Source organism: Varanus komodoensis, unplaced genomic scaffold, assembly GCF_004798865.1.
Source record: "Varanus komodoensis strain SLA01 unplaced genomic scaffold, ASM479886v1 scaffold4, whole genome shotgun sequence".
In the NCBI taxonomy this organism is placed as follows: Eukaryota; Metazoa; Chordata; class Lepidosauria; order Squamata; family Varanidae; genus Varanus; species Varanus komodoensis.
Genome location: NW_025335941.1, coordinates 45,773,933 through 45,801,892, shown reverse-complemented (window position 1 = coordinate 45,801,892; position 27,960 = coordinate 45,773,933). Strand labels below are relative to the sequence as shown.

At 48.7% G+C, this 27,960-nt stretch overlaps 1 protein-coding gene across 1 annotated transcript; it reads right to left on the bottom strand.

The window, feature by feature from the left end:
- Positions 1–24: 24 nt before the first annotated feature.
- Positions 25–27,960, bottom strand: CDX2 (caudal type homeobox 2). The gene is made up of 4 exons (XM_044441788.1): positions 27,429–27,960; positions 11,073–11,218; positions 5,097–5,169; positions 25–161 (listed from the first exon to the last, which is right to left on the bottom strand). Exons 1-4 carry the CDS (start codon positions 27,958–27,960, stop codon positions 25–27), a joined length of 888 nt encoding a protein of 295 aa, XP_044297723.1.

Below are 27,960 nucleotides of genomic sequence, written 5' to 3'. Positions count from 1 at the left end.
GGCCCCCAGGCAGGAGAGTCCCGGTCAAGTTCTCTGTCCCGCGAGCCTCCCCGCAGAGCGCTGCTCTGGAGCTCTTCTCCTGCCCGGCGGCCCGGGAACCGCTGCGCCCCGGGGACGCTCGCCTGGGCTCTGGCGAGGGATGCGCGCCGCACCGCGGCGGCTGCGGCCCCCACGGCCCTGCCCGCGGCGGCGTTTGCTCCTTTCCCTCCTCCTCCTCCTCCTCCTCCTCCTCGCCGCCAGATCTGCTCGCAGTGGGACAATGCCGACTTTTGAACCTCGAACCACTAAGCAAACAGACCTTGCGCCTCGCTCCACAATCCAAACACGCTTTATTGACCGGCGTTCCATAGCAACGGAGGCACACGAGGCTTCCTCCGTCGCCTGCCTGCCAGCCAGAGCTCCGGGTGTGGCTGCAGCCTCCAGAGCCGCTGAGCCGGATGGCTTCAGCCCAGGCCGTCCGCCTGCCCTTTGCGTCCTTCGTTGCCATTAGGCTGTTGTTAATAGATTTTTAAAGAGGTACCGGGGCTCCAGCCTGCCTGGAGCGAAAAGCGGTGGCTTGTTTTTCTACAGCTTATGCATCCCTTCGTCCTAGATCCCGCTCACTCTTTCCTGGCCTTCACTGATCTCCTTGAAGAGGTGCGTAAGAGACAGAAATTCAACTGGTAAAACTTTCCCTTAATATCTGAATGTAGCGATGGGAGAAGTTTTACCTGCAGAATTTTAGAGTGCGGGCTTCCGTGGATTCCTGTGGGAGAATTGGCCCCTGGAAGAAGCCAAGTCCTACTCAGTAGGAATGCTTACTCAGGAGTAGGGATGCCAGGACTGGTCCTACCATTTAGGCAGCACTGGTGCCCCTGGAATAGCACAAGTCATCATGCCAGAAGATGATGCTGGGCTTCTCTCTGTGTGTCTGTCTCTGTGTGTCTGTCTGTCTTTTGAATTGTGCCCCAGTCTACATTACTTACTGTGAGACAGCAGGACTTCCTGGAATGCTTCCTCCATTTCTTCAAGGAAGCCACCGCCATGATAGGATGCTAAAACCAGCACCACAAGACCTTGAACTAAGGTTCAGAATTCTGAACCTTTGGGGCCCTCCTGGCATCCCAGTCCAGCCTTCTGGAGTCCCTTTTTTCTCATTCCAAGGACACAATCCTATGGCCATTAGATTCTGTCTAGGCAGTCAAAGGATAATTGGGAGTCCCAGCTCCAAACTTGGAGAGCCACTCTGAGATCAGAGCTGGGACTCTGAATCCAAAGTTCTTGCCTTCTGCCTTCTCAGCCAGAATGGTACTTTCTGCACCAGCTCCGAGGAGACAGGACCAACCTCAGAGGTGCCCTTGGTGGGAGGCCAGATGGGAGGAAGGAGGCACCAACATCCCCAGCAGTTCCTCCAGCTGCCCTTGAGAGCCTGTGCAAAACACTTAGGAAATGCTCCTGTGCACCTTTAGGCAGCAAAAAGGCCTGCCATCCCCAGCAAATTGGCTATTGACATATTCTAAAGTGCAAAGCAGCACCAAAGCAATCCTTGCCTCTGTCCTCCAGAAACCTGAGTTTAAAGCTTTTTGGGCAGCCATTTTGCTAAGAAGCTGAAATGCTTGCCCTAAGGTTTAGTGACAGGCAAAGAGAGGTGTAAATTAAACCATGCCAGCATTTTCTTTGTTTTTCGGCCTGCCCTTTTCCCTTAGCCCCACCCACCACTGCAATAGGGCCCATGGAAGCTTCTCTGAAACTGCGTGAGGGCCCTTGGACCATGAAACATGCCGTGCCTTTGACACACACCCCACTTCATTTTTGTCTGTGTATATTCAGAGTGGGAAATTTGTGTCCCTCCAGCTCTTATTAGATTATAACGCCCATCATCCCTGACCAGTGGGTCATGCTGGCTGGAGCTGATGGAAATTAGAGTCCAGCAATGCCTGGAAGACTGTAGGTTCCCCATCCCTGGCAGATATCATAATTCACACTGCAGTTAAGCTAAGAAGCTTGGTTTCAAGCCCATTTAGACATCAGACTCTCGGAAGGACGGATTCACCAAGATACATTTCCAAGTTCAGTTAGCATCACATTCTAGAAAATATAATTAAAAGTTAGGAAGAAGGACCAGGTTACAGATTTAAGCTAGCCTTTCCCAACTTGGTATCTTTCAGATGATTTTTGGAGTACAGTTCCTATAGCCTCAATCAGCATGACCAATTATTGGGGATGATGGAAGATATAGTCCAAAATAACTGGAGGGCAGCAGGATGGGAAGGCTGAGTTTAAGCATACTTGATTCATGATCCATAGAAAAAAACAGTGGGATGTCTTTCAAGCAAATGATTTAGGTTCAAGGTGGTACTCCTACAGCTTAATCCTATTTGAAAGCAAGGTCAGATTTCAAATATTAAGTTCGAAGCTTTTCAAAATCTGAAACTAAGTTCATGTTTTTCCACTTTGAATGATGTTTATTTGAGTTTTGCAAACTGCTCAGTTTTTAACACTCGTAAGAAATGCCCTGTGGTTTTTGGCAGAGTATAGCTCCAGGCAAGTGAATCTAGGATTTGTATACAGTCATTACCATGGATCTCTGTGTAGAAATTTAGCCACGATGCACAGAAATCCTGTTGGAGTCCATGGGACATCTTGATTCCTGCTAACTTGGATTCCATTGAGTTCAGTAAAGCTTTCAACAAAACCAAAGCACAACTGCCATCTTCCTCTGGATTGTGCCAACACGCTGAGGTTCCTGCATCCTGAGTTTTACCCATGGGTGGCAATGCCATTGAACAGGAACAGCAAAATGGCTGACATGGCAAATGAAGGGCCAGCAAAATGAAAATTCCAGGGACTCAGCATTTTCAGAGGCAAGTCAATGTGGATGCAAACAGACTTCGTATGAGGTGAGACGACTGGTCCTTGTAATTGTTTCCCACAGTTAGGATTTTCCTCCGTAGGGAAGGGATATTCCATTTTGGATAATGGAATATGTTCTCAAATCAATCTTACATGAACCAATATATACATATATTACATCAACAAAACCATTCTATGCTCCTGTAGATCTGCTATTTTTCTCTTCAAAGTGTGATCCTGCATTGGTCTGATGCACAATCTGGGAGGAAGCTGTCCTGCAAGCCACCCATTCAAACGAATGGGAACTACCAAAGTTGGCTCCTGAACCACTTCATATGTTTCACGTGAGGCTTGGTTGAGCAAAATTGTGCCCCAGCTAGAATGGATATTTTGTCTTTTTTATTAGAAAGTATACTATGTGCTCCCTGACTGGAAAGACTTTTGGGGTGCAATCCTATTCAAATCCAGGCAGAAAAAAAGTTCTATACTTCCAGCATTCTCCCATGCAGGCAGGGGAATGCCGAGATCTGTAGAACAGATTCCTATCTAAGCATGCATAGAATTGCACCTTTACACCAGTGAAATAAAAAGGACAAGGAGAAATGCCTAATTAATTAGTTTAGGCTAATTAGTTTCAAGGGAACCTACTTTCAGGTAAATGCGTGTAGCTTTAAATGCACTGACCAATTAATTCTATGCATGGCATTGGAGCTCAGAAAAGTCCCTCTGAGCACTGTGGGTGCACTTCTGTGTGGACATGCACAGAAGACTGAGCTGCAGGTGTTCTTTGGGCTGCACCTCTTATTCGTGAAGTCAGATAAAACCAATAAAACCTGTCCTGATACCAATGAGAAATTATCTTCCTACCTGAACAACTGGAACAAAATGGCAAATTTTTCAAAGGGCAGATGCTCAACATGACTAACATCCCACCCATGCCTCAAAGAATCCAAACATTCAGGCAGCTGTGTCAATCCATATTAACAAACCAGTTCAAGCGGTTTCACCTCTACTTGGTGCCGCTGTTTTGTAGGTTATTTGGGCATTCAGCTGCAAGCTAGCCCAGAACGCTTTGCCTCACAACAGGGAATGATGCATTGTTACTGGGGAAATGGGTTGCCTTCTCCCAGGACCCTGCAGCCCAGCCCAAGGGCTGCAGCTAAATTCAGATTAAATTAGGAATCCTGATGGGGTGGCAGATGACAGCAGTATCCCTACTAATAATAAAAAGTGCCAGTGCTGCATTTCTGCAAGCCCTTGGTCCACTGCACCACCACTCCATACCCCATATTTAGGTCTGGGTTACTAAAAGCTCCACAGAATGCATGGGAGTGCCATATTGTTTTCCAAATATTTGCCCTTTGCATCTTGATCCAAATGGATTGCCTCATTTCCACATTATGCCCTCAAATGCATGCACACACAGCCCTGGATGAACAAGCACCAGCACTTGGCTTAAAGGCACTTTTGCAAGAAATTTGCATCAAGCACTTTGCTCCAGAACATTTCTGTGATTTCTCTTCCTAATCGTTTCTTGTGAGTTCTAAGGTTAAAGTGTCTTCTCTTTCTCACCCTTCCACCCACTCTTTGGTATACATAGGGTACCAGGAAAACAAAGTAAAATACACTTTAATTTTTCTTTTCTTCTTTTTCCCATTAACATTTATCATTAGCCCAACAACATTAGCAATAAAAAACCCCCTGGAGCAAGAACAAGAAAAACAACAACAACAAAAGACATTCCAGGCCCCATTCCCTGAGAGACAGTGTTTTCATTGTCAAGAGCCGTGTTAGTTACATGGCATTTACTGGAGCATGGAGGGGTGGGGTGGGGTGGGGTGGGGAAATCAAACAAATTAAGGAAAATCAGCTCCCTTCCCTCCCCTGCCCTGACAAAACTTGGGTTGCTCACAATACCATTTTGTACAAATGTGGCACAAAAAGAGCGAGTGTGGAGCCCTTCTGCAAAGTCCATTGTAGTGCACAGAGAAGAGGACAGGGAGACGCAGCAGCCTTATCAGTTTCTGTTGCCAGACCAGTGGCCTTTCCCACCGGGGCTGCTGTACAGGCACACCTCCTCTTTATTTAGGGAGAGCGGGAGACCTCCAGCTGTTCAGTCCATCCTTCCTGCTGCCGTCACTGCGCAGCAGAGGGTGCTAAGCCAGCAGCGCCCAGGATTCCTCCGTTGGGGCCAGAGCCAGTTGTCCCCGGCTGCATGGAGGAGACGGGGCTCATGGGTTCGCATCCGCTGTGCACGCCACCTGGCTGAGACTGTTGCGATTTCTTCTTGTTGATCTTCCTTTCCTTGGCCCGTCTGTTCTGAAACCAGATTTTTACCTGGGAGGAAGAGGAAAACAAAGTTATGTGTCAGTAAATTAGAGAGCTAGGGACTGATGCACAGGTTGGCTAACCTTGCTTTCAAGTAGTCCAGTTTGTGTGAAGGGACTAAGACAGTGCTTTCCGGACGAGAGCTAGGACTGCAATCCCAGACATATTTATCTATGATTAAGGCCCATAGAATGCAGCAGGACTTCCTTAGAGTAAACTTGCAGGAGATTGACCTACATGAGCAAAAATTCCTTACACCCCCCACTCAGAAGACAGGGAGTGGAGATGTGTGGAAAGAGGGTGGACACGTCATAAATTCCTGCGAATCTAAGCTCTTCTTTTCAAAGCAGAAAGATAACATGTTTCTGGAGGAAGGGAAGGGACAACTTGGCTTGTTATGGAAATGAGCTGTTATATGCTATGAAGTTCTCATCCTCCTAGTGGAATTAATAGGCCTTTGAATTAATAATTGATAAATGCTTGCTTACTAATTAAAAGAATCCCAAATGATTTCTCAAGCAAATCTAATGGGCTCAACCCGGCCAAAGTGAGATTTCAATGGGGGAGCATTAGTGTGTATTCAGACATGCCTAAAGCACTCATCTATTTGCATTCATGGATCGCACCCATCCCAGGCTGTCAGACAAATCTGTCCCACTCCTAGGCTGAGCTCAAGGAAAACTGGTGCTGCAGGTTGGACGGACAGACCAGCTGTTTGCAGGATTGATTAGATGATAGGTATGATCCCACCCCGCTGCTTCTCCTCCCAGAATGCTTTTTCAATTTTAAAAAAATGACTGAGGTGTAAAAGAAGTAAGCACATAAGTAACTTATTGAAAAAACACCAGAGGAACTTGTGATTGCTTCAATATCCAACTGGCACTGGGGAACAGAGGTCAGTTTTGAAGTGCAGATATTCATCATGACGATCCCTGTAAACTGTGCTGCCAGAGAAGCCCAGGAGAGGCAGCCCTACTGAGACATCTTTGTATGTGTGCTTGTGTGTTACGGGGGAAGGGGGAAGTGTGTGTGTGTGTGTGTCAGAGAGAGAGAGAGAGAATGGCTGTGTTTGTTGTAAGATAATGGTTCTTAAGCACTGTTCAAGACCAAGCCATCCCAAAATACTTTGCATTAAACTCAGACGGAACAGAGAAGCCAGAGTGGTGTGACAAATGACATCATTAGTTCTATTAATTCAAAAGTCCTGGTGCTTCAAACCCCGGAGCTCTGTCTCTGCCATTTCCATGCACCACAATGCACAGTGGCTTGATGTATAGTGACTACCATGGGCTGTGATGATTGTGTATACCCAGTAATTGTGGAGCAAAAATGAAGCGGAGGGCAAGCTCAGCCCAGTGGGTCAGAAAACACACCACCTCTTGTTTCTCAGTGCATCTGGCCATATACCCTTAAGCCTGTCCTTAACTTTTTGATGGAAATCAAATAGATTTAAGCTTTGCTGAATTGTGTCCAATATTTATAAAAAGTCTGGAACATACTTATGGGTTTCCCAGGGGCAGGTTGTTGGCCATTGCATGAGCAGAAAACTGAAGTAGATTCATGCTTTGCCTGATTCAGCATGGTTCTTCTTACCCAATTAACATAATTACAATCAAGTACACCAGGCTCCAGCCACTGAGAGAAGCTCCAGGTTCATAATTTCAAGGATACCAGTTTTAATTCCATAGAAATATCTCAATAATGTTGACAAAACCCCAGCGTTAAGGAGCAATCCTATTCATGTATAGACAGAAAAAGTTATACAATTCCCAGCATGCCCAGCACTCTTGTTGGTTTAGGCTACAGACAAACCATGACAAGTTCATCCAACATCCAAGAACTGAGCAGAAGTTAACACAGTATAGTAAGGAAACTGCCACCTGTCTTTTTAATTAAAAAGCATAGATCCAAAGTAGAATTCTGAAAACCACAAATAAGACAATTTCTATGCTTCTGGGGGAGAGCATGTTCAATGAAGGAAGCTACTATCTACCAAGTCAGGCCCATTAGTTCATCCCACTCAATATTGTGCACATTGACTCAATAGCAACTTGCCCAGGATTCAAGCAGGCAGATGGGCTGAACTCTAAAAGAGCTGTCCATGGTACTGAACCCAAATTTCAAGACTGGAGGAGGTTCAACAACCTGGACAGCGTCTGTAAAGTTCAAAATGAAACCTGGAGTGGATATGCTGCTCTGCTGTCATTGGAACCAGCAGCCTCAGGTGCAGATAGGAGACTTTTCTGATCTTACCTGGAAGTTCTGCATACACAGGATGCATTTTGTCAGCACTGAGGCATTCCCAAGTCTCCTCCATAACATTAGGGCTGCAATGCTGTGCATGCCTACCTGATAATAACTCGGTGGAATTTATTTCAGAGTAAGCATCCATCAGACTGGGATAGATAAGTGATGCACAGGACCTTAATTCAGCTTGCATGATTTGTGGCTCTCCAATATATGATGATTTTTGGTGACTACAACTGCCTAAGGAAGGGGGTGGGGGGTTCAAACACCTAGTAAGTTACATTCACCTGGGGTGGGGGGCACACTACTTTAATTTCAGTGCAACCACTGCAAAATGTGGGTTACAATAGCAAAAAGTGGCTTCAGTTGCAGTGCTGTGCATACTTACCTGGTAGTAAACTCCACCAAACCCAGTGGAACTTATGAGTAGCTATGTATAGGACTATACTGTTAATGTCATCATAGCACTGTAAAAAGTGGCACAAGCTCCATTAATCCACAGTAGGTGTAAAGGTCTGAGTGGGATGGTGAACCAAACGTTTTTCCTGGATTGGTCTGCATGAGGGATATTATTTGTAGCAATCACACCACTTATGTAACTGGCATATGATTGAGCACTATCCTTTAGGCATCTGGCTTTCCTGGGAAGCGGGTGCAGCTTTTCTTTATTTGAGACTGGAAATTGTTCCTTTGGCCACACTGTTAGCTTGGATTCAGGATGCTTTGCTCTCAGAGGCAATTCTGTCAAAGGGGCCAGCTGGTTCATCCTCCCCCCCCCCCCCGCTTTCCTTTCCTTTCCTTTCCCCTCATTCCCTTTCCTTTTCATGAGCATGCATATTCTCATGGAAAACAAAGGAAAGTACAATGGGCAATTCAGCACAAGAGGCTACAGGACTGAGGGAAGAGTGTGTATTTTTGATTTATATCCAAAATACAACAGCAGCAACAACAACAACCAAAATTTGGGACACATTAGGGACTAGCAGATTTCATGGAGTTTTCATGCCCAAATGGAGACAACAGAAATCATTGCAGTGATGATCAAACCACTGCCTCTTTTACCAGGGCAGAGGACTTGGGGGGAGCAAAGCTATTCCTCACATAGGAGCTTGACTTAGAACTAATGAATTTCCAGGAAACTCAGGAAGGCACCTGGAACAGGGTTGTACTGAAAAGTCTGAAAAGCAAGTTTCTTGGACTTTGAGAACTAAGGTGTGTGGGGCTTTCACAATATCCGTGAGACAGCAAATGCAGGCTAGAACGTTTCTTCTGATAACTGGAATGGGATAAACAAATCCCCTTCCTAAACATGTTGGCATACAAGTCGGCCAATTGCCCATTTTGTGAGCAGGATAAACAAACACATTTGACTTAAGCTGTTTGCTCCATGAAACTACATACAAACATGGGCACAGTCTAGGCATGTTCAGATTCCGTGGAGATCAAGGGACCCAGAACCACATCATCTCTCCTCTTGCCATAGTTAGCACTTTGGGAGTGTTTCGAGTGCCTTGGGTGACTCTTTCAGTATTCCTGACAGCAACTGTGTAAGCAAATGCAGCAGCCTTCCCCAACCTGGTATTTTGATTACTTCTGCCAATATTCCTGAGCACTGGCTTGGTGAATGAGGCTGATATGTAATGAAGTCCAAAACATCTGGAAGACTCCAGACTGGTATAGAAATTACAATGTTCAACTTGGCCTGATGAGACCTGGGTTCAATCTTATTCAGCCAAGAAACTCATTCGATGAACTCGAGCAATTCATTCCATCTTACTCTTAACCTAACCGCACAACTTTATTGTGAGCAGCAATTAAATCTCATTTTATTTCACCTGCAAGGAGCCTTCACAACAACAACTAGCTCCAAGTCACCCTGTGAACTCCATGTCTGAGTGGGAACCAGGATCTCCTGAGTCCTCATCCACCTTCTACATCATGCCTGAACCCTTGGAGAAAAGCAAATTGTGTCAACACAATTCCTAGAAGATCACAGCTTCAGACCCCCTCCTCCATGTATGCCTGCTACAATATTAGCCTTACCCCTGTCTCTGGCAGGATTCAGAACCTTGGGGCCCAATCCTATCAATGTTTAGACGGAAAAGTGCCTGCCAGCTCTCAGACTTCCCTGTCAGCCACACTGCTAAATTTATTATCCTACGACAGAGGAAAGCAAATAAAACCTCAATATATGCTGCTGTATTCAAGAACTATTGACCTGCCCTGCCCATGAAACTATAATTTACATGGAATCACTTTAAAAATATTTCAGTCAAGATAATGAGATGTTCTTGAGGTCTAATATTATCCACAGTGAAACCAGTATAGGCCAGCAAAGAGATGCTCATGTCACTACCCTTATCTTGTATTTCTGTTTCTTGTACTATCATTTTTACTCTGATTATTTATTTATTTATTTATTTGTTTATTTATTTATCCATCCAATATTGGTTTAATGATTTTACTTATATACATGAAACCTTTACTCTTTGAATACATGGCAAAAGGAAGAACATAGGGGAGGGAATAAGGGTGGGAGGGATATTTACTATTATTGGAAAGTGATAATGATGAGTTAATAACAAAAAGTGCAGATTATATAGTTTGCAGGTTTAGCATTATAAAGAGATTTTAAGAGTGAGGGGGGAGAGAGCGGGAGGGGGAGAGAAATAGGGAAAAAGTTAGTTTAGGTGAACCTTTATGTTAAAGCAAAACCAAAACACCCCCAAACCTAATGGGTATGCTGAGGCTATAGGACGTTTTTTATTTAAAAATGTGAATTGAACCTTCAGTCATTTAAAGTTTGTTTTATGCCGCTTTTCAGACAAGCCTCCCTGAAGCAGTGCTCAAAAGATTTTTGAATTAAATTTAGATTTAGATGTAAATCTCCCATGTGAAAATGGAAGCTGTCATTCCCAATTCCATCAAGCCAAGCTGTTTCCTCCAATCACCAGACACTAACAAGCTCAGCTTTGCTCCTTCATGTCTACCTAGCAAGGAATTGCAGTCAAATTCTGTGTCTCTGGAAAGTATACCTGCAAGGTGAACCTGTGCCTCTCTCCCTTGCACACCTAGAAGGAAGGGCTGAAGCCTATTGGTAGAGAAAATGTGCTGATAAAATATTCCAGGTTCTATCCCTGTCTTCTCCAAGTAGGGCTGGGGAAACATTCTTGTCAGAAACTTGTAGAGCTGCTACCAAGCTGTACTGAGTGATAGACCAACTAACTGTCTACTGGGTGTAAGGAAACTTTCCTCAAAACATAAAAAAGTGAATCCAAGATTTTATAGAAGGTGCCTCAAGCTGATTTTTGAGGAATTCTTCCTCTATCCCCATATACACTATAGCTCACTCAATCCATTAAAGTTCCTCTGAACTTCCACACTGCATTTTCAGATGGCTGGAGGGGCTGCCTTGAGGAGGCAGTGGCAGAAAATTCCACTTCCACCAGCCCAGTTGGAGTGGCCTCCACCTGGATCCAGGCCAACATTCTTGCATTCAGAAAGGCTTTAGATTGTAGCCTGTTAAAAGACATGGGACTTGTTTCATGCACAAGCCTTTACCAAACTGACGGATGGATAGCACTGATCATATTTAGGAATCAACATTAAGGTGACTTGACAGAGGGGACTGGCTGTGATACAGCAAGAAGCAGCCAAAGTCATACCTGTCTCTCCGATAAACCCAAAGTGGCTGCCAGCTCCGCTTTCCTCCGGATGGTAATGTAACGGCTGTAATGAAACTCCTTCTCCAATTCCAGCCGCTGGTGATCCGTGTAGACCACACGGTACTTGTCTTTCGTCCGTGTTTTCACTGAGGAGAGAGATGGAGGTCAGGCTGTTTATTTTTAATTATATTCATATCCTGCCTTTTCTCCTCTTGTGAGGAATCCAAGGCAGCTTACAGAGTCCTCCTCCTGCTTTCCACTTTATCCCCACAACAGCAGCCCTGTGAGGTAGGTTAAGCTGAGAGTCAGTGACTAACACAAAGCCACCAAGTCAGCTTCATGACTGTGTGGGGACTTGAACCCAGATCTGCAGAGTCCCAGTCCAACATTCCACCCTGGGCTGGCTCTCAATTAAAGAGAGCACATGGGTTTTAAAATGTACTCTTTCAAAGATACAGTTGGGGAAAATTCCCCTCAGTTTTAACAAAGGCTTAGCCCATATGAGAAGTGTCCAGTTGGTCTCTAGCGTTCAGGGTTTCTGAAGGCAATGAAACAAAACAAGACCAAAACAAACATCACTACAAGATATCCCAGCCTGACGTGTTAATTCAGATTTCCTAGCCCTATGACTGCTCAGAGTTAAGCATCCAGTTTAGAAAAGCTACTGTTAATTATTTCGACTAATAATGAAGGGCCTCTGTCCTTCCTGCTAGTGTAAATTGTAAGCCCTCCAATGTCTGGTTTGAAGAGGAAGTGACTGTCAAACAATGCCTGTAAAAAGCAAGCAGCTGCTAGATTTATGGCCCCCAAGTCAAGCACATGCACATAAGCCAATGCCTGTCCGCCTGTTGTGTGTCAGAGAGCAGCACCTTAATTTGTCCACATCTATCATCATGTGGTACTCTGTAATTTGGCCTGTTAAGACGGGCACTTGGACAAAAAAGAATTAAGCCCTGCTGAGTTCAGTAGAACCCATTTCTCCAAATGTAATAAGTGAGAGATCACAGCTTTCTCCAGGGACAATATATACAAGAAGACCTAGTCCAGACAAATAAGCACTTTGAAGTCCTGCTGAATTCAAGAGAAAGGACTTGAACACATGTGTGCATCGTCCATTTACTGGCTTGTGCCCAAGTGTCATGATCCAGCAGGATCCCTCTTGTACGCACCGGCCCCATGGAAATAATCAGGGTCTATGCGCAAGAGCACAGTAGAGCATTCCAGTGGGACTTGAACACAGTCCCATTCGATTGTGACCAGGGCAACAAATGAAACCTTAGCAACACATTTTTTCTTTTATGTCTTCACACTTAGGCCTTTCCTCTCTGTCCCAAGCATGTTACTCAGAAATTGGGATTTGTTTGGACTGAAAGTGCCATTCATTGAAATGGAGATCTAAACATTTCCCCCTTTTGGAATCAAGCCCCAGGTAAGGCTTTCATCCAAGGAAGGCTTCCAAGTCACATTTGCACATGTTGGGACCTGAAGCAAACCCATCACACACACACACACACACACACACACACACACACACACACCCCTCTGTTAAGCAATGCAATCTGAAAGCATGATCAGCCAAAATGAGGCCATTTTCATCCCTATTTCTTTCCCAGAAAGAATCATGCACATGTCTTGCCTCCGAACACACATGCTATTTCCTTTGAAATGGATGTAACTTCACCTGTGTATGGACAATACCAATGACAAATTGCATGCATACCCACATCCCATTTGTGGTAAGATTGATAAGGAAGATATTATGTCGTTTGAGGAAGGGCAGTCTGCAAAATTAGTTCATCCTCATCACCACCACCACCTTGCAGTTATATCCTACCCTTTTCCCCCTCTTATGAGGAACCCAAGTTAGCTTACCAAGCTCCATTTTATCTTCACAACAACAACCCTGCAAAGTGGCTTGGGCAGAGTGCCTGTGACTCATCCAAAATCACCCAGTGAGCTCCACAGAATAGCCATCCACTGAACTCCACCCACTATGCCATTATACCGCACACCACACATCACACTGTCCAAAAGTAAACATGGCATAGTATTTATTTATTTATTATATGTGCATCCATGTGTATTTACACCCCATATGTTTACATCCCATATTTTTTTCCTGCAAGGAACCCAGGACAGCCTCCATAATCCTCCACTTTATCCTCACAACAATCCTGTGAGGTAGGTTAGGCTGAGAGTCAGTGACTTGCCCAGAGTCACCCAGGAAGACTCATGACTGAACAGGGACTAGAATCAAGATCTCCCAAGTCCCCAGCCAACACTCTAACTGCACCACTCAGGATAATCCCTTTGTGATATTGGAGCAGAAGGGTCATAGCTGAACAGTGTGGAAAACTCTTTTCTCTTTATGTAGGGGTGGGCAGTTTGTGCCCTCCAGACGTTGGATTACCATTCCCTTTGACCTAGTCAGCATAGCACTGAGGAGAGATGATGGGAAATGTAGTCCAACAATATCTGGAAAGTCCCAAGTAGCCCATTCCTGTTCTAATGGGAAGGAACAAGAAAACCTGAAATTTTAAACACAGAGGCACAAGCAAGCAAGAAATGCTTTGCATTTCCCAGGGACAGCAACCCCTTTTTTATCAGTGGCATAACGTTTTGTCCTCTGTTGGCAAATGTATGGAGTGAAAGTAAACAGTGGGTTCAGAGGCCATGGAATGCATTAAGTATGCTCTGCAATATTTCTATGTGAAGATCAAGTGTATATAAGTACAGTGATAATTAATAAAAGAATCTCTTCTGCAAGCACGTAGGCTACAATACTTCTAATGAACCTACACTTGTCCTTCCCAGCCTGGCACCTTCCAGAAGTGTAAGATGACAACTTGAAAATTCTCAGCAACCCTGGCCACCAGTCAATGAGATCTGGGGATAATGGGAGTTGTACTCCAGCTTCTCCAGAGGCAGGCCAGGGCTGGGGAAGGGCAGTTTTGCTGAAACAGACAAATATGGTTATTTCTTTGGAAATCCCCCACTCCATGTCCCAGGTGGAGAACCAGAGACTGTTATTGTTCTTGCAATATTCAAAATGGTGAGAGAGCTGCTTTCAGAAAAATGAAACTAGTTTGCTAATCCAGCAGTGCCTCTATTGTTGATTTTACGAGTACATTAAAACAGCAGCTCCAAATACTTTTGCTATATGTGAGCAGCCTGAGTAAAAATCTCCACCAAATATATACTATGATCATCTTAGACAGAGACAGCTTTGGTATAGTGGACCATGAATTGGGAATCGAGCTCCTGGGTAGGCGACATGGGCCTCGCCCTTGACAGGGTAGCACTCCCTCTAAAGGACAGGGTGCACAGCTTGGGAATGCTCCTCCACCCAGAGCTGTCCTTGGAAGCTCAAGTGACAGCGGTGGTGGTGAGGAGTGCTTTTCTTCAGCTTTGGCTAATCCATCAGGAGGAAGATTGCCTAGCAACAGTAACACACGCATTGGTTACTCCCCGGTTGGATTTCTGTAACGTGCTTTACGTGGGACTGCCCTTGAAGACAGTCCGGATACTTCAGATGGTGCAGAACAGAGCTGTCAGGATGCTTTCGGGGACTGGGCATTATTCTCATATAACCCCAGTCCTCTATCAGCTCCATTGGCTTCCCATCAAAATCCGGGCTCAATTCAAGGTGCTGGTTATTACCTATAAAGCCCTAAATGGCTTGGGACCAGGATACCTGAAGGAAAGCCTTCTTCCCTATTTGCCCTCCCGCCCCCTGAGATCGGCAGCAGAAGCCCTCCTCCGGGAACCCTCTGGGAAAGATATTAGGAGGCAGAGCACCCAGAGGAGGGCCTTCTCTGTGGTGGCACCCCGACTGTGGAATTCGCTCCCCAGAGAGGTCCACCTAGTGCCATCATTATATGTTTTTCAGCACCAGGTTAAGACCTTTTTATTTAATCAATATTTTAACAAGTTTTAATATTGAATTTTATTACCATATTTTAATTGCAGCCAGAGTGGGTCGTTAATTTATTTATGTGATACTGTTATGTATTGAATTTTATCTGTGTAAGCCATCCTGAGGCTCTTGCAAAGGATGGCATACAACCATCTTAAACAAACAAACAAACAAACAAACCTTCATCTTATTGCAGTGCAAACATTGGTGGAACTTCTTTGAAGACTGTCCAGAGAAACAATTCCAGCCTCAAAGTAGGAGCATATCTGACCGGTCCCTGAATGGCTGCGCTGGCTCTTGGCCCCTCTCTCTGGGCGCAAGTTAAAGCGCTGCTGGGATGAGGGCCTTTGGGAGCCTCCCTGTGCTAGACCAGCCTGCCGACACACTGAGGTCCGTCCTAGGACGGCCAGTGCAGCATGGGGGTCAAAGTGTTGGCCTGGGACAGAGACTTGGGTTCTAGTCTCCACTTATCACCGAAGCTCACTGGGCAATTTGGGGCCATCTTATTTTACTTCGCAGGGTTGTTGCGATGACAAAACTGAGAGGAAGATTATGTGAGTCACTTGGGGTTCCTTGGGGGGGAAAAGCAGGGTAACGTTATAATAAACACAGAATCATTATCTTATCAATGATCCTTGAAACCTTTTCTGCAAGTGCCCCTGCCAAATGGGGTGCAGTGGTGGCACCCCAGGAAGGGGGTCTTCTTGGTGGGGGCATCCCACCAACTGAATAGTCTCCTGAGGAGGTTGGCTTGGTACCTGCATTGTCTTTGGGGAAGCAGGCAAAGACCTTAAAAATGGCCAGAACTCTTGATTCCCTCTTAGATTAGACAACATGCATTTGTGTTGGTTTTATGCTGTACCATCTCCTGGTTTATGTTTTATGGATTATTGTGGATCTTTGTGTTTTTGTTATGTTTTAGTTTATTGTTCAGCAAAGTGCACTGAAAGCTGGGATCTGAGTTTATTGAAAATTATAAAATAAACAGAGTGATACGTACATGCACACACCCACAAGTTATCTGACTTACAAATAAATTTTCTCTTGGATCTTTTGGAAGTTTTTCCCCAAGTAGCAAGGGTTAAACAAGGAGACATCCATGCAGTTTGCAGTAAAAGGTCTTGGGCTTCTTTCAGCCCAGGGCCACCTGCCTGTCTGAGTTGTGGGCTGAGACATTAGTCCTGTTCAATTCAAAGGAAGAAAAAGTTGTGAATTCTATGCTGCTGATTATGAATGAAATATAACTCTTAATGATAGGACATCTTGTCCTGGATTCAAAAGTAGCTTCAATTAATTTCCAGGGAATTAATAATAACATTGAGATCCGAAATAAATAAAAATAAATGAAGCATGAAGCAGTAAAATTACTTGGTCTAGAGTAAAGTCAATCAACAATTATTCCTAAGGCGTTCTGGAGAAGCACATTCAGTGGAAAAAAACTCCTTACTTTATATCAGAACCTCATATCTCTCAAGTAAATCATGATTTTAATAGCATTGGATTTATTAAATTATTCTTGCATCTCTTTTACTGCCTGTTGCTCAAGAGTCTGCCTAGATATGTAGCAGTTTAAAAATACTGTGAGTGAAAACGATGGTGAAGATGATGCCAGAGTTTTTAATAGTGGGCTTGCAAGAGGATGGCCACTTTACAAAGTCAAGTTTTTTGCAAATTTGCAAATAGGTCAATCTCAGTAGAACTACAGAAACATCCAGCTTTTGTCCAAAAGTGGATAAGCAAAAACACCAGGAGATACAAACATAGTTTTCCACCATTTATACATTTTACTTTTCTGCTCTATTTGAATGGTTGTTTGTTTGTTTATTATTTCTATTTATATGCCGGTAGACTAGTCCACACTTGGGCTCTCTGTTAAGTTGCAGGTGTTAAATTGAAGATACTTTGGCAGGGGATGCTTTGCCCTGTTTCAATTTTTTAATAAACAGTGACCTAAAATGTCAACTTTTCCTCTCACCCGGGGACTTAAGGGGGATCGCCAGGTGTTTGAAGAGTCACTCTTTGTGTCATTCTTTGTATTGTTTTTGTATTGTCCATTTTATTATCTGTTTTCAGCTGTTTTTTCTGATATTTTTATTTCATGTTTATTATTTGTTTGAATGGATAGTGTAAACTCCCCAGACCGCTTCAGTTGTGGGATTGTACAGAAATGAATGGATGATGATGATGAACATAAAACCTGGCGGCACTGAGGACACGTTATCTGTGTGGTTTGTCATTTTATGAATCTTCCCGAGTAGACCAGAGAGCTTTGGCTACGGGGCAGCAAAGAGAAGGAAGCAAGCAAGAAACCAAGGAAGGCAGGCAGATTGCCGTCTATTCTCAATGCGAGGAGGAACTAGGCTGCTGGAGCCCATGCTAGTGCGCTCATGGAAATCCTAAGAAGGAGCGTATCGCCCGCCCGAGGGCCTGCAGGCCTCCCCCGGCGCTGGCCCCGGCCTTCGGGCCCCCCGCTTCCCTCCCCGGCCTCCTCCTCGCGCGCGCCCCGAAAGGCGCAGCGGCGGCGGCAGTAGAGGGGGAGGCGTGGAGCGCCCCCGGGGGTGTTTAATGGCCAGCAGGAGGGCTCGGGTCAGGGAAGACAAAACCAGCCGCCGCCCCGCGGCCCACCGACAAAAGGCTCCCCCGCCAAGAGGGACAAGGCCGATCAGAGAGAGCGCCCCGGAGCCGCTGAATGGGCGACAGCAGCGCCAACAATGCGCTACAAGGCGATCTTATCAAAGCGCAGAGCCCCCGAGTCGCAGGCGCGGCCTGTTTGTCTTACCCCCTCCTGAACAAACGGCGGCAGGCGCTTTCATCCCGGCCCGGCCCGGCCCGGCCCGGCCCCCCTCGCCCCCGGCGGTGCATCTGAGCAGAAGCCCCGGGGCCGGCTCCAAAGGCCGCATCTGAATGGAGACATCCAGCGCCTTCGCCGGCATCGCGCTCCCTCCCCACGGCCCGGCGGAGGCAGGGAAGAGAGCGGCGCGGGGCAGGAGGCGCGGGGCCCCGCATTTCATTATGCGAGGCGTGCCGCCCGGGCCAAAACTCTCAAGGCGCACACAGGACGCAGGCCCTGCAAGGAGCCGATTCGTGGGCCGCACGGCACTGTGAAGCCCCTATGAAAGCGCTCCTTTGGTTGGAACGGCGAGCCTTAGAGGAGGCTCCCGGCAGTGCCGCGGCAAGCAAGGCAATGCTAGACCCCGGGCTTTCGACGGGTACTCCTATGCGTGTTTGGAAGGCAGGGAAGTCCCGCGGTCCCCAGCATCCCTAGCCAGCAGTGTGGGGAATCGTAGGGGTTTGAGGGACTCCCTCGCAGATGGCCACGGGCATGACTTTTGTCGCGAGTACCGCACGCACATTTCTGTCCTCACCTCCCTGCCATTCCAGGCTAGGAGGAACTGGTTCTGAATGCCCGTTGTGGGAAAGCAGAACGAAACAGACAGGCAGATCCTGGTCGTCAAACCTGCGTTTTCAAAAAGAAAGAGGAAAGGAAAGAAATGCTCCAAGTATGTTCAGTTTTACACTTTGAACCCCACAAAATCCTGGATGCAGGAATCAAATGGTGTTTGCTTGGACTATTCCGATTGTGATTATGTTTGGTTGTACAACAGGAGAGTGTATTTTTTCAAGTCAAACGTAACAGCAACAAGACAACGAGCATCCGCAACCGTGTAAATGCCTGGTTAGCTGTTCCTTAATCTGAAGTGTTCAGGATGCCACGGCCAGCAGTGCCGGGGTCGTAAGAGCAAGCATGTCCACGCCAGCCCAGGTGCTGACACAGGGCCTGCTGGCCACGGCCTCCATCACCTTCCGCTTCCTGGATGGTCTTTACAGGCACCTGGACCGTGGGAACGGTGGACTGCTGCCCTGCAGTGCAAGCCTGGCTGCTTTACTGCCCACGAGGCCCAGGCTTCCACATCTCCTCCTTCTCCCCCATTTTAGTCAAATTGCGTAAAAAGAAATTGGGGGTGGGGGAATTGAGGACTGAGTCTTGTGGATCTATTTAATTTCCCCCACTCCATTAAACTACTGCAGCCTCTTTCTCATTGTCCCCTCCTTCCAAGTTCCTTCCTTCATTTTTCCTTTTCTTCGCCAGGACATCTGCCCTTCACCCCACTTTCCTAATCCTTAATAACAATATGCCTTTTAGGAAGAAACAGTCCTTTCTCCCACTAGGTAAAATAGGAGCTTGATTAATTTCATTTTTCTTGAACCTTGAAGCATAGGAAATGATAATATTTTCTAAACCTTGTTTCTCGGAGCATGGGCAAAATGCATTCTCTCCCTCACAGACACATCACTGAATAGCAGCAGGATGAGCAAATGAGGTACAAGAGCTTTGGCCGGCCTGGAAGAACCGGGTTCAGATCCCAGTTCATAGGACTATCATCCACAACTGAAATAACACAAACCTGGAAATGGTGATGAAATGCTTGATCAAATAAGCTAAGGATCATGGCTTGCAGGAGCAGAACTCCTGGTGTCTTTCTGCTCAGAAGCCCAGTGGAAACCATGCTAGGACATAAGAGGAGTCAAGGTTGCACTGCCTCTTTACTGCAAGCTAAAGGAGAGGCATAGATGGCAAATGATTTAAGGAGACAATAAATCAGTAGCTGGTGTCTGTCTGTCTGTCTGTTTGTTTAAACCCGTGTCCCTATTTATTTTTAACGCCTGCTGTGTGGTAAGCCACCATTCAACAGATCAAGCAATGTACCGTTGATAGGACAGCTTTGCCTCTTGAATTTCTGCCCATGTGCGGCAGCAAATGAGGGAGAGTTTTGCTCTGTGCAGAACTGGAAAATTGCTGACTCTCCAGATGTACTTGTAGGATTAATACGCCCATCAGCCCTGACCACTGGGAGTGTTTGGAGGGCCACTAGTTCCCACCTCTGGCCCTAAAAACCTGGAGAAAATAATCTTCCAATGTGCTGATTTTGTCCACATGGAGATAATTGAGATCCCACGCTTGAGATCCCATTTTGAGTCAATATGAATATAGAGAAGGAATGTACAAGCTTCTTCCTGAGTGGATTGATAAACGTTTATGATAATATTAGTACTAAAAAAGTTTAACAGTGCAATCTTATGATGGTTTGCTCAGTTCCCACTGAGCTCAACAGAGCTTACTTCTACGAAAATACACACCGTCCTTAAAGTGCAGGAAAGCTCTTTCGTTTTTGCTTCAACTAGCAGCAAGCTGTTATGCAGGGCAATTCAGTAGTCCTGCACATTCACACATTTCAGCCTAAAAGGTCCTAGGAATAAATACATTGATAAGTGTTTAACTGTAAACATGAACATGTTCTGAACAAGTTATTGCGCGTGGGTGGGTGTGTAAGAGAGATGGGCTTGTCTAGGCAGGTTTAAGATGGCATTCCCCAGTAAGTGTGCAAAGGAACTTCCCCAACCTGGTGCCCTCCAGGTGTTTTGGAGCGCAACTCCAATTAGCCCCAGCAAATAGGTCTAATAGTAGGGAATGCTGGAAGTTGCCATTCGCATTATCTGGAGAGCTCCGGGTTGAGGAACGCTGCTACACAGGACTGCTGCCCAGCACGGCTGCCTTTCGAGAATGTCTTGTCTGGTTTAATCTTAAACAGTGATACATCTTCAAGCATTTTAAGTGATTACCATAATATCCTGTTCCATAATATTAGATCTATAGACCGATCAATATATAGCTATTGCACACTTCCTTTCCTTTATTTGATTATTATTAAATAGTTAATAACTATTAACTAATTATTATTATTAGTTATTATTAATAATAAACTTGTATATCGCACTAATAGTCCCCTAAAGAACTCTCTAAGCGGTGCACAAGAACTGCTGGAAAGAACTGCAGAAAATCCAACTCCCGGCTTATTTTGGGAGGAGAGCGAGATTTTGCTGCTGGCCTGATGCGGGGCATTTGCAACCAGCGCAGCCCGTTCCCACACTTCGCTGCTCCCCCCACCTCCGCCCTGGAAAGACAGAGAGAGGGGGAATGTGACGGGGATGGCACATTTCAGTATTGACTGCGAAAGTTTCTGTTTCCCCCTCCTCCTTCCCCTCTTTTCCGGCCGGGGGGAACAAGGAAACAATAGCGAGGAAGGTGTATATCAAAGCGAGATGGGTTTAGAGCCCCTCCCCGTGACAGATGAGGGCCTGCAGAAAGAGAACGGAAAGGAAAGGCGCGGGGAGCCAAGCTGCCGGCTCCCACGGGCTAGATTAACATCACACTGGCGAGGAGGGGCGGCCGGCCGGCCGGCCGGCCGGGCTTCGGCCCCCGCTTTGCGGCCGCTGCGTGGCTGGCGGCGTCGGGCGCCTCCTCAGCCGGCCGCGCGCAGAGGCGCAGTCGCCCCGCGCCGCCGCGGGCAAAGCAGCGCAGCCTCCCGCAGCCGGGCGCCAGCGCGGGCTCGAACCGCGGGCATGCTGGCCCGCGAGCCAAGGCAGCTGGGAACGGAGGGAGCTGCGGTTCAGCCGCGGAAGGGTGGCTACGCGGTTGGTAGGACCGGCGGGCATTTGTCCTGCGCTGCACGCGCATTTGCCTTCTCGGCCTGCCGCTTCTCCACACTCGCGCGAGCCTGCGGCACCCCTCCGTCTTCGGTGTGAAACTGACAACCGCAAGGATACAAATCGCGATGAGGTGTGGGGCTGGGACCCGGGAGAGCCAGGATCCAGCCCCTTCTCGGCTGTAAAGTTCATGCGGGGCCTTTAGGCTTGTCACGCAGCCTCGCCCACACCGCAGGGTTGTTGTAAGAATAAAATGCAGAGGAGGAGGACTATGTAAGCCTCCTTGAGTTTCTGGCAGGGAAAAACCGGGATATCATAACTTGATTGATTAATTAATAAAAAACAACAGGTAATACAGGGCTTCCTATTCTCGCACTGTTCCTGAGTTTATTGCAGGGCCAAAAAGCGAGATGAAACTGATAAATTGGCATTTGAACGCGTTTAGACTCCGATCCTAACTGGGCGCTTTTCCACTACTGCCCCATCATCACTAGTCGAGGAAGATCAAGGCTAATGTGGAGAATCCTAGGAAGACGAAGAAGAATCGCTATTCCAGCGCGCGGGGCGCTCAAAGCAACGCGCTCGAGTTGAGCCGGCTTCAGAGAAAGAACCGAATTGAACCGCTCCGAATTAAGGCCAGGCCGGGGGTCCTTTCGGCCCGTCAAGTGAGCGGGAGCAGCCGCGGCACGCACGCACGCACGTCTCGCAGCGAAATAGCCCACGACAGGCGAGCTGGGCTCCCCTTCGGAAAGTGCGAGCCGTCGGAAGCGGGAAGCGTTTCACTTTCGCCGGTTCAGACGCGGACTGAGAGAGGAGAGAGCGAAACATACGCAAGCTCAGATCTACGCATGTCCTCTCGGAAGTGAATCCCTGTGGCTAAGTCCTACTCAGAGTAGGCCCATTGAAATGAACGAGACGTAACTCGGCCCTGTTTAACTGAAGTCTCATTCATTTTCACGGGTCTATTCTAAGCAGAGGATTCTCCCCGGTCCCATCTGTGCAGCTCCTGGCTCTCAAGTCCCGGCTGCAGCCAGAGGCGAGGGAGGCCTCGCTCCGGGGCGCTCCGGTTCTGACCCTGCAGAGGACCGTTTCCCAGGCTCTGAAGGGCAGATCCTTCGCCCTCGGAGTCGGGGAAAGGGGCTCTTGGCAGGGTCCCAGGTCCGAACTTCCTGGCAGCCTAGGCGCGCCCAGGGGGTCGCCCTTTCTCCGCGGAGCTCCGTAATGACGTTGGCATTATTGGCATCAGCAGCACTATTATTAATATTAGTATGAAGACCATCGAGAGCAGGCCAGCGAGCGGCAAGAGGCTGGCCCAAGGTGTGATGGTAAAGATACGCGCCCAGTGAGTCAGAAATCAATCCGCAGCCAACCGCACCGGCCAATGATTTATAGGACTGTAATTGGTTATAAAAATCTTTTAAGTGGCTGTAAGCAGGCCTCGGGCAGCGGCAGCAAAAGCCGGCACTTCCACGGAGGATGAGGTCGGCCACAGCTCGACCGGGAAGCTGACCCGAGCATCGCCCGGCAAGCGGCGGGCCAAGGCGGGCATCCCGGGCAGGGGGCAGTGCGCAGTGCGGGGACAGCCACAGGGGCGGCTGCCTCCGATTTTTCAACCCAGAAAAGGTGCTACGTGAAGGAGGAGGAAGAGCGAGCCGAAGAGGAACCCTCCGGGCCGCCAGATCAGCCTGTTTGCGCTCGGCAGAGCCTCCTGAACCCGTGCCCAGCTCCCTGGTCAGAATGGGGAGCCCAGGTGCGGCTCGATTTCGACTCCGCCTGGCCAGCGAAGCCCCGACAGACAACACGAGGACCACGCCTTCCTCGCTCCTGCTCCACCGGCCTGCGCTCTCAGGCAGAGCGGTCTACGCAGGGTCTCATGGGAGAAGGTCAGGCAGCCTCCCTCCTCAGCGACCTGCCGGTTTTCTGCACTCGGAGAGCCTGTTTTTGCACGCAGGAACACGCCACCCGGCAAGCAGTCCTGTCATGCCATCCTCCCACGTGGGTGTACCGCCTAGGTGCATTCGGCAACGAGACTTCCCCTCTCGCAGCACTTTTGGTCAAGGGTCCAGCCGACTCCCAAGGCCGGCTTCCTAAATGCCCCTTTGCTTCTGCAGCTTTGGGCTGTTCATCTTACACACAAGCGCTTTCCCCGGAGAGTAAATTGCAAAGAATTTAGTGGGTCTTAATTTTACGCAGTGGGAAGTTCTCTGGCGCAAGCCTAACAGAAAAGTGGAGGGAGCCTCAGAGAAGCACTGGCAAGCCCCCATGCTCTTTAACGGGACTGTGCCCTGGAGAACTTCGGAGCCAGGATCGGTCAGGTCAGCCGCGCTTGCTCGCCAGGACATCTCGAGGCGAGATACGAGCCTTCCCTAGAACTAGCACGGAAATTATCAGAAGACTACAAATACCGTTAGAACGAATGGGGTTCCCTTCCCAAATTCAGGTCTCAGAGCATATCCCAAAGCTGATGCTTCCAGGATCTCACACGTGGCACCAAGCCCATATTCCAACATTTTCTATGCCCTTTTGAAAAGGGTAGAGTCGAGGCCCTCGACCTTACCGGTACGTGTGCTATTCCTATTCCTCTCGTATACGCATTTGTATCCATTCATTCGGGTCCAGTATATATAAAAGAATCCTTCATTCACAAAATTCTGAACAGGCTGTATCTCCTTATAGCTTATACATCAAAACGCCACTACGTAAAATATACTAGCTACACTCCCAGCACATACATACAGCACAACGGAAAAGCATTGCACGAGGTATGTTCCATGGGTTTTCACGGAACGTCAAACATGGGTTTTCTTCGCACCCGGTAAGAGGAGAATTTACATACTAAACTGCAGCAGAATAGCCAAGTATATGCTAAAATCCTTTTTTTATTTTCATTTTTTAAAATCCTGTGTAAGGACAGAGATCCTGAATGGGCGTCTACGCTCCAATTCTAAGCAGGAACTGACTTGGAGGGAAGGCGCAGGCTGGTTTTCAGCCTGTCTCCTGGGCGCGTTCGCTGTGGATCGCGCGGCCAAGCATATTACTAGTTCAGTTGTTGCGGACCTAAATGGCTTTGTTTTATATACTGGGAATGGAGAACAAACAAAGAGTTTCTGGTGCTTTCAGAGCTGGGAATCCCCGTCTCCACAGTTTCTTTTGCCTTCGGATAAATGCACCCCGGATTCCAAAGCGAAGGTCCCCAGACTATCCAAACCCCTAAACTAGAGGCCTCCGGAATTAGTCAAACGAAGCGGGAAGTCACTGCAAATGTCCTGAGTTTACGCTGAAACAAGTTCCTGGTGGTAGTTATCGGGCGTGGCTCTTAGGACTTCATGCACGCGCTCCCCGCGGTCCCGCGGGTTCAAAAATCACCCGAGAAAAGAGCATCAGGCAAGGCCCTTCCTCCTCCGGGGGTTTGATCCTCGCCCCGGAAGGGTTTCCTGAGCTATTTAGGAAAGCCCGAGGAACTGCCCGCGCGGATCTCGTCCAGCTTCGCTTTGATTCTGGCCCGGCTCTCAGTCGCAGCGACAGCTGGCAGAGCGTGTCCTGCTCCCGGCCTGCACCCTTCCTCTGCCTGGTGCAGCGGAACTGCCTCTCCCATCGCCTCAGTCTGGCATGCTGGGACTGCTCTGTCGTCCAAAGTATCTGCAGGCACCAGGCTGGCCAGATTTTTTCCCCACCGAGGCCACGATCCGACGCTTTTACCTAATGATTGTGAAGTTCCGTGAAGTAACTCCTGCAGAGCTGAGCGGGACTTTCCCGTCCGCAACTCAAACTATGTTTGGGATGGCAGCATCTAAATTCGTTTAATCCAATTTAATTATGCCTTTGAGCTCCCCTTGCGCATTGTTTATCCTTGCACTCCTGACTAAAACACAGGTCTTTCTTTTCTGCTTTTATCTCATCATCATCATCAATAACAATAAGGAATAGTAATAGAATTTCCACTTACAAGAAAAAGTAGGTCTCCATGTTCCATGAAACTATTTTTATGGGGGCATTCACGAATGTTGCCAGGGGGTAATCATAGCCTGCCAAGATTCCAAAACTGCCATGCAGTAATACTGGCCTACTTTACAGGGTTGTTGTAATTATGACGATATAATAGATTACGATAATATATGCAAAGTGCTTGAGACAGGAGGAAACCCTATGCCTCCAACCATCCACCGAAGGAAAAGTGGGGAATCTGAAATCAGGTGTCTCAAGGGGACATTTTCTGCCGCCCCAAATTTCAGTCCAGCTATGGGACTTGACCTCCCAAGATAGAAGGCAAAGAGAAAAGAAGTCCTCTTCATTGCGAGGGAACGCTTGCCTGAGCTTAAGAATGGCAGTTTCAGTGCCCCTTGCTTTGATTTAACCGGCTTGGGGGACAAATCAGCCTGTCTCGGTTTAGTTGCGCAGCTTTTGCACGGCCTCCAGCTTCATTACAGGACAACCCCGAGCAATCCACCAAGCTAGAACTGGCACGCTGGTCGCGGCCGCGCCAACAATGCGGATGGCAGCCTGCTAATCCAGCTGATCGTATGTGCCATGTGACTGCGTTAAAAGTTTTGGAATGAAAGCCAGGCTCCTGAATGAACCCGCTCCGCTTGGAAATAAGCAGTTTTGCTTTCCACGTGATTTACTTCCCTGCTACTTCCGCACAGGTCTTGGAGAAACGCAAACAACGCTGGACCTCCAGTCCACAAATCAATACGGACGAGGTTGCCCCCTCCCTCTCCGCATACTGCATTTCACGCTTCACTGAGGAAAAATGCTCGTTGATTTCGCCGCCTCCCGCGACTCTCGCCTTGGGAGAAATCCTATCACGGGGCCGTTTCTGGCCGGGGTTTTAGTTTTGTGGATTGTAATTTGTGGATTGCAGTCTTATTTGTTTGTTTCTTTGCTGATTGCAACCTTGCCCCAGACCTTCCCGAAAGCGACAGATACTTTTCTCTCCAGCTGCCCCCACTCCTCCTGGTGAAAGACTGCCCGGTTGGGTAAACCAGCCAAACCGTGGCCCTTCACTTTGAAAACTGCCTCCGCGCGCACGGAATGTTTTACGAGCCTTCCCTCCGCACAGCCAAGGAGCGAGTGAGTTGCGCAGAACTGGAGGGCGCCTGCAGCTCCAGTCCCGGGCCTTCCACCTCAGAAAGAAGTGCCCTCGAAGTGCCCGGCGCTCGTTTCCAGGAGACCCGCCCGGGACTGCCGCGGCGCCCCCTCCTGAGCGGGCACCCTCGAGAGAGGGGTCCAAACCGGAGACGGAAGCTGCACGCACCTACTCGGGAATAAGCCAGCGGGACTTACTCCGGGGAAGCCTGTGTTAAGCGGAGCGGATTGCGGATGCCAAAAAGCCACAAGCGCGCAGCCGACCGCGGCACGTCTGGATAATCCGACCCTTTTGGCGTCAAGGACTTGGGGACCGGCCCGCTGTTATCTCCGGGCTTGCGCAATGTGCGCGGCCTTCTCCAAGGTCCCCGGCTGAGATCGGGCTCAGCTCAGCAGGGTATTTCCAGAAGACCCTGCAAGACGGATGGCTGTTTCCTTCACACCGACTGGGACCCCCCGCCCCCAGCGCCCTGATCCCACACGGACGGGAAGCAGTGAGTGAGAGGTCACCGGCGGGGCGGGGCGGGGCGGGGAGGAGACACCGAGCCTGGAGCCGATGCGCATGAACACCAGCCCGCACGACGGCTTCCTTCCCTAAGACGAGCCCCGCTCCCCGCTTCCTCTCCGGGCGCGGAGAGAAGAGCGAAGGCCGGTTGGCCCCGGAGCTGGTGCTGAGTGCGTTGCCCGAGCCGCCCCGCTGACCAAGCGTCTCCCACGGTTTTAGAGCGTGCAAGCGGTTGCAGGGTGGGCGGTGTTTGATTTCCCCCTCCCCCTGCCAACGGGCAAACGCCAGGCGTGCGCCCCGGCACCTTTCTTCCTGGATCTCTCTGCTCAGCCCCATCCCGACCTTACCCCACCCGCCCCCTTACCAGGTCCCCCCGCCGCGGGTTTCCTCATCCATTCGCAGATGTTCCGCCTCTGGCCGCCAGGGGAAAGCTGCTCCGAACCGGGAGGCGGGTTGAGAGACTGCATCAGCCCCCCGGAAGGCGGGACGCCGCAGGGGGCCGCCGGAGGTCCTTGCGCAGGGTGGTGGGGAAGGTGGTGCGGGTGCGGGTGCGGGTGGTAGTCTCCCGCGGGGCTGTAGGCCAAGCCTGCCGCGGCCGGTCCGTGCATGGCGTTGGCCGCCGCCGCCCCCGGCACGCCCGCCTGCCCGTAGCCGTTCCAGTCTTCGCGAAGGGGCGCGCCGTAGGCGCCCGGCCAGGGCGACCCAGGCGACTGCGCGTTGTCCAGCCCGATCCCGGCGGGCACATGGTAGGTGCCGTAGTCCGGGTACTGCGGGGCGCCCACGAAGTTCTGCGCCGCCGCCGCCGCCGCCGCCGCCAGGTTGAGCCCCCCCGTGTGGCGCACCGGGCCGGGGTACATGGAGGGGCCCTCTTTGTCCAGCAGGTAGCTCACGTACAT

Bases quoted from the DNA above. Each gene is read 5' to 3' on its own strand.
- CDX2 (XM_044441788.1), bottom strand. From the start codon at position 27,960: ATGTACGTGAGCTACCTGCTGGACAAAGAGGGCCCCTCCATGTACCCC. The intron at 11,219-27,428 runs GTAAGGGGGCGG...CTCTCTCCTCAG, and splicing joins ACCCGCGGCGGGGGGACCTG to TGAAAACACGGACGAAAGAC. The intron at 5,170-11,072 runs GTATGACTTTGG...TCTTCCTCCCAG, and splicing joins TGGGTTTATCGGAGAGACAG to GTAAAAATCTGGTTTCAGAA.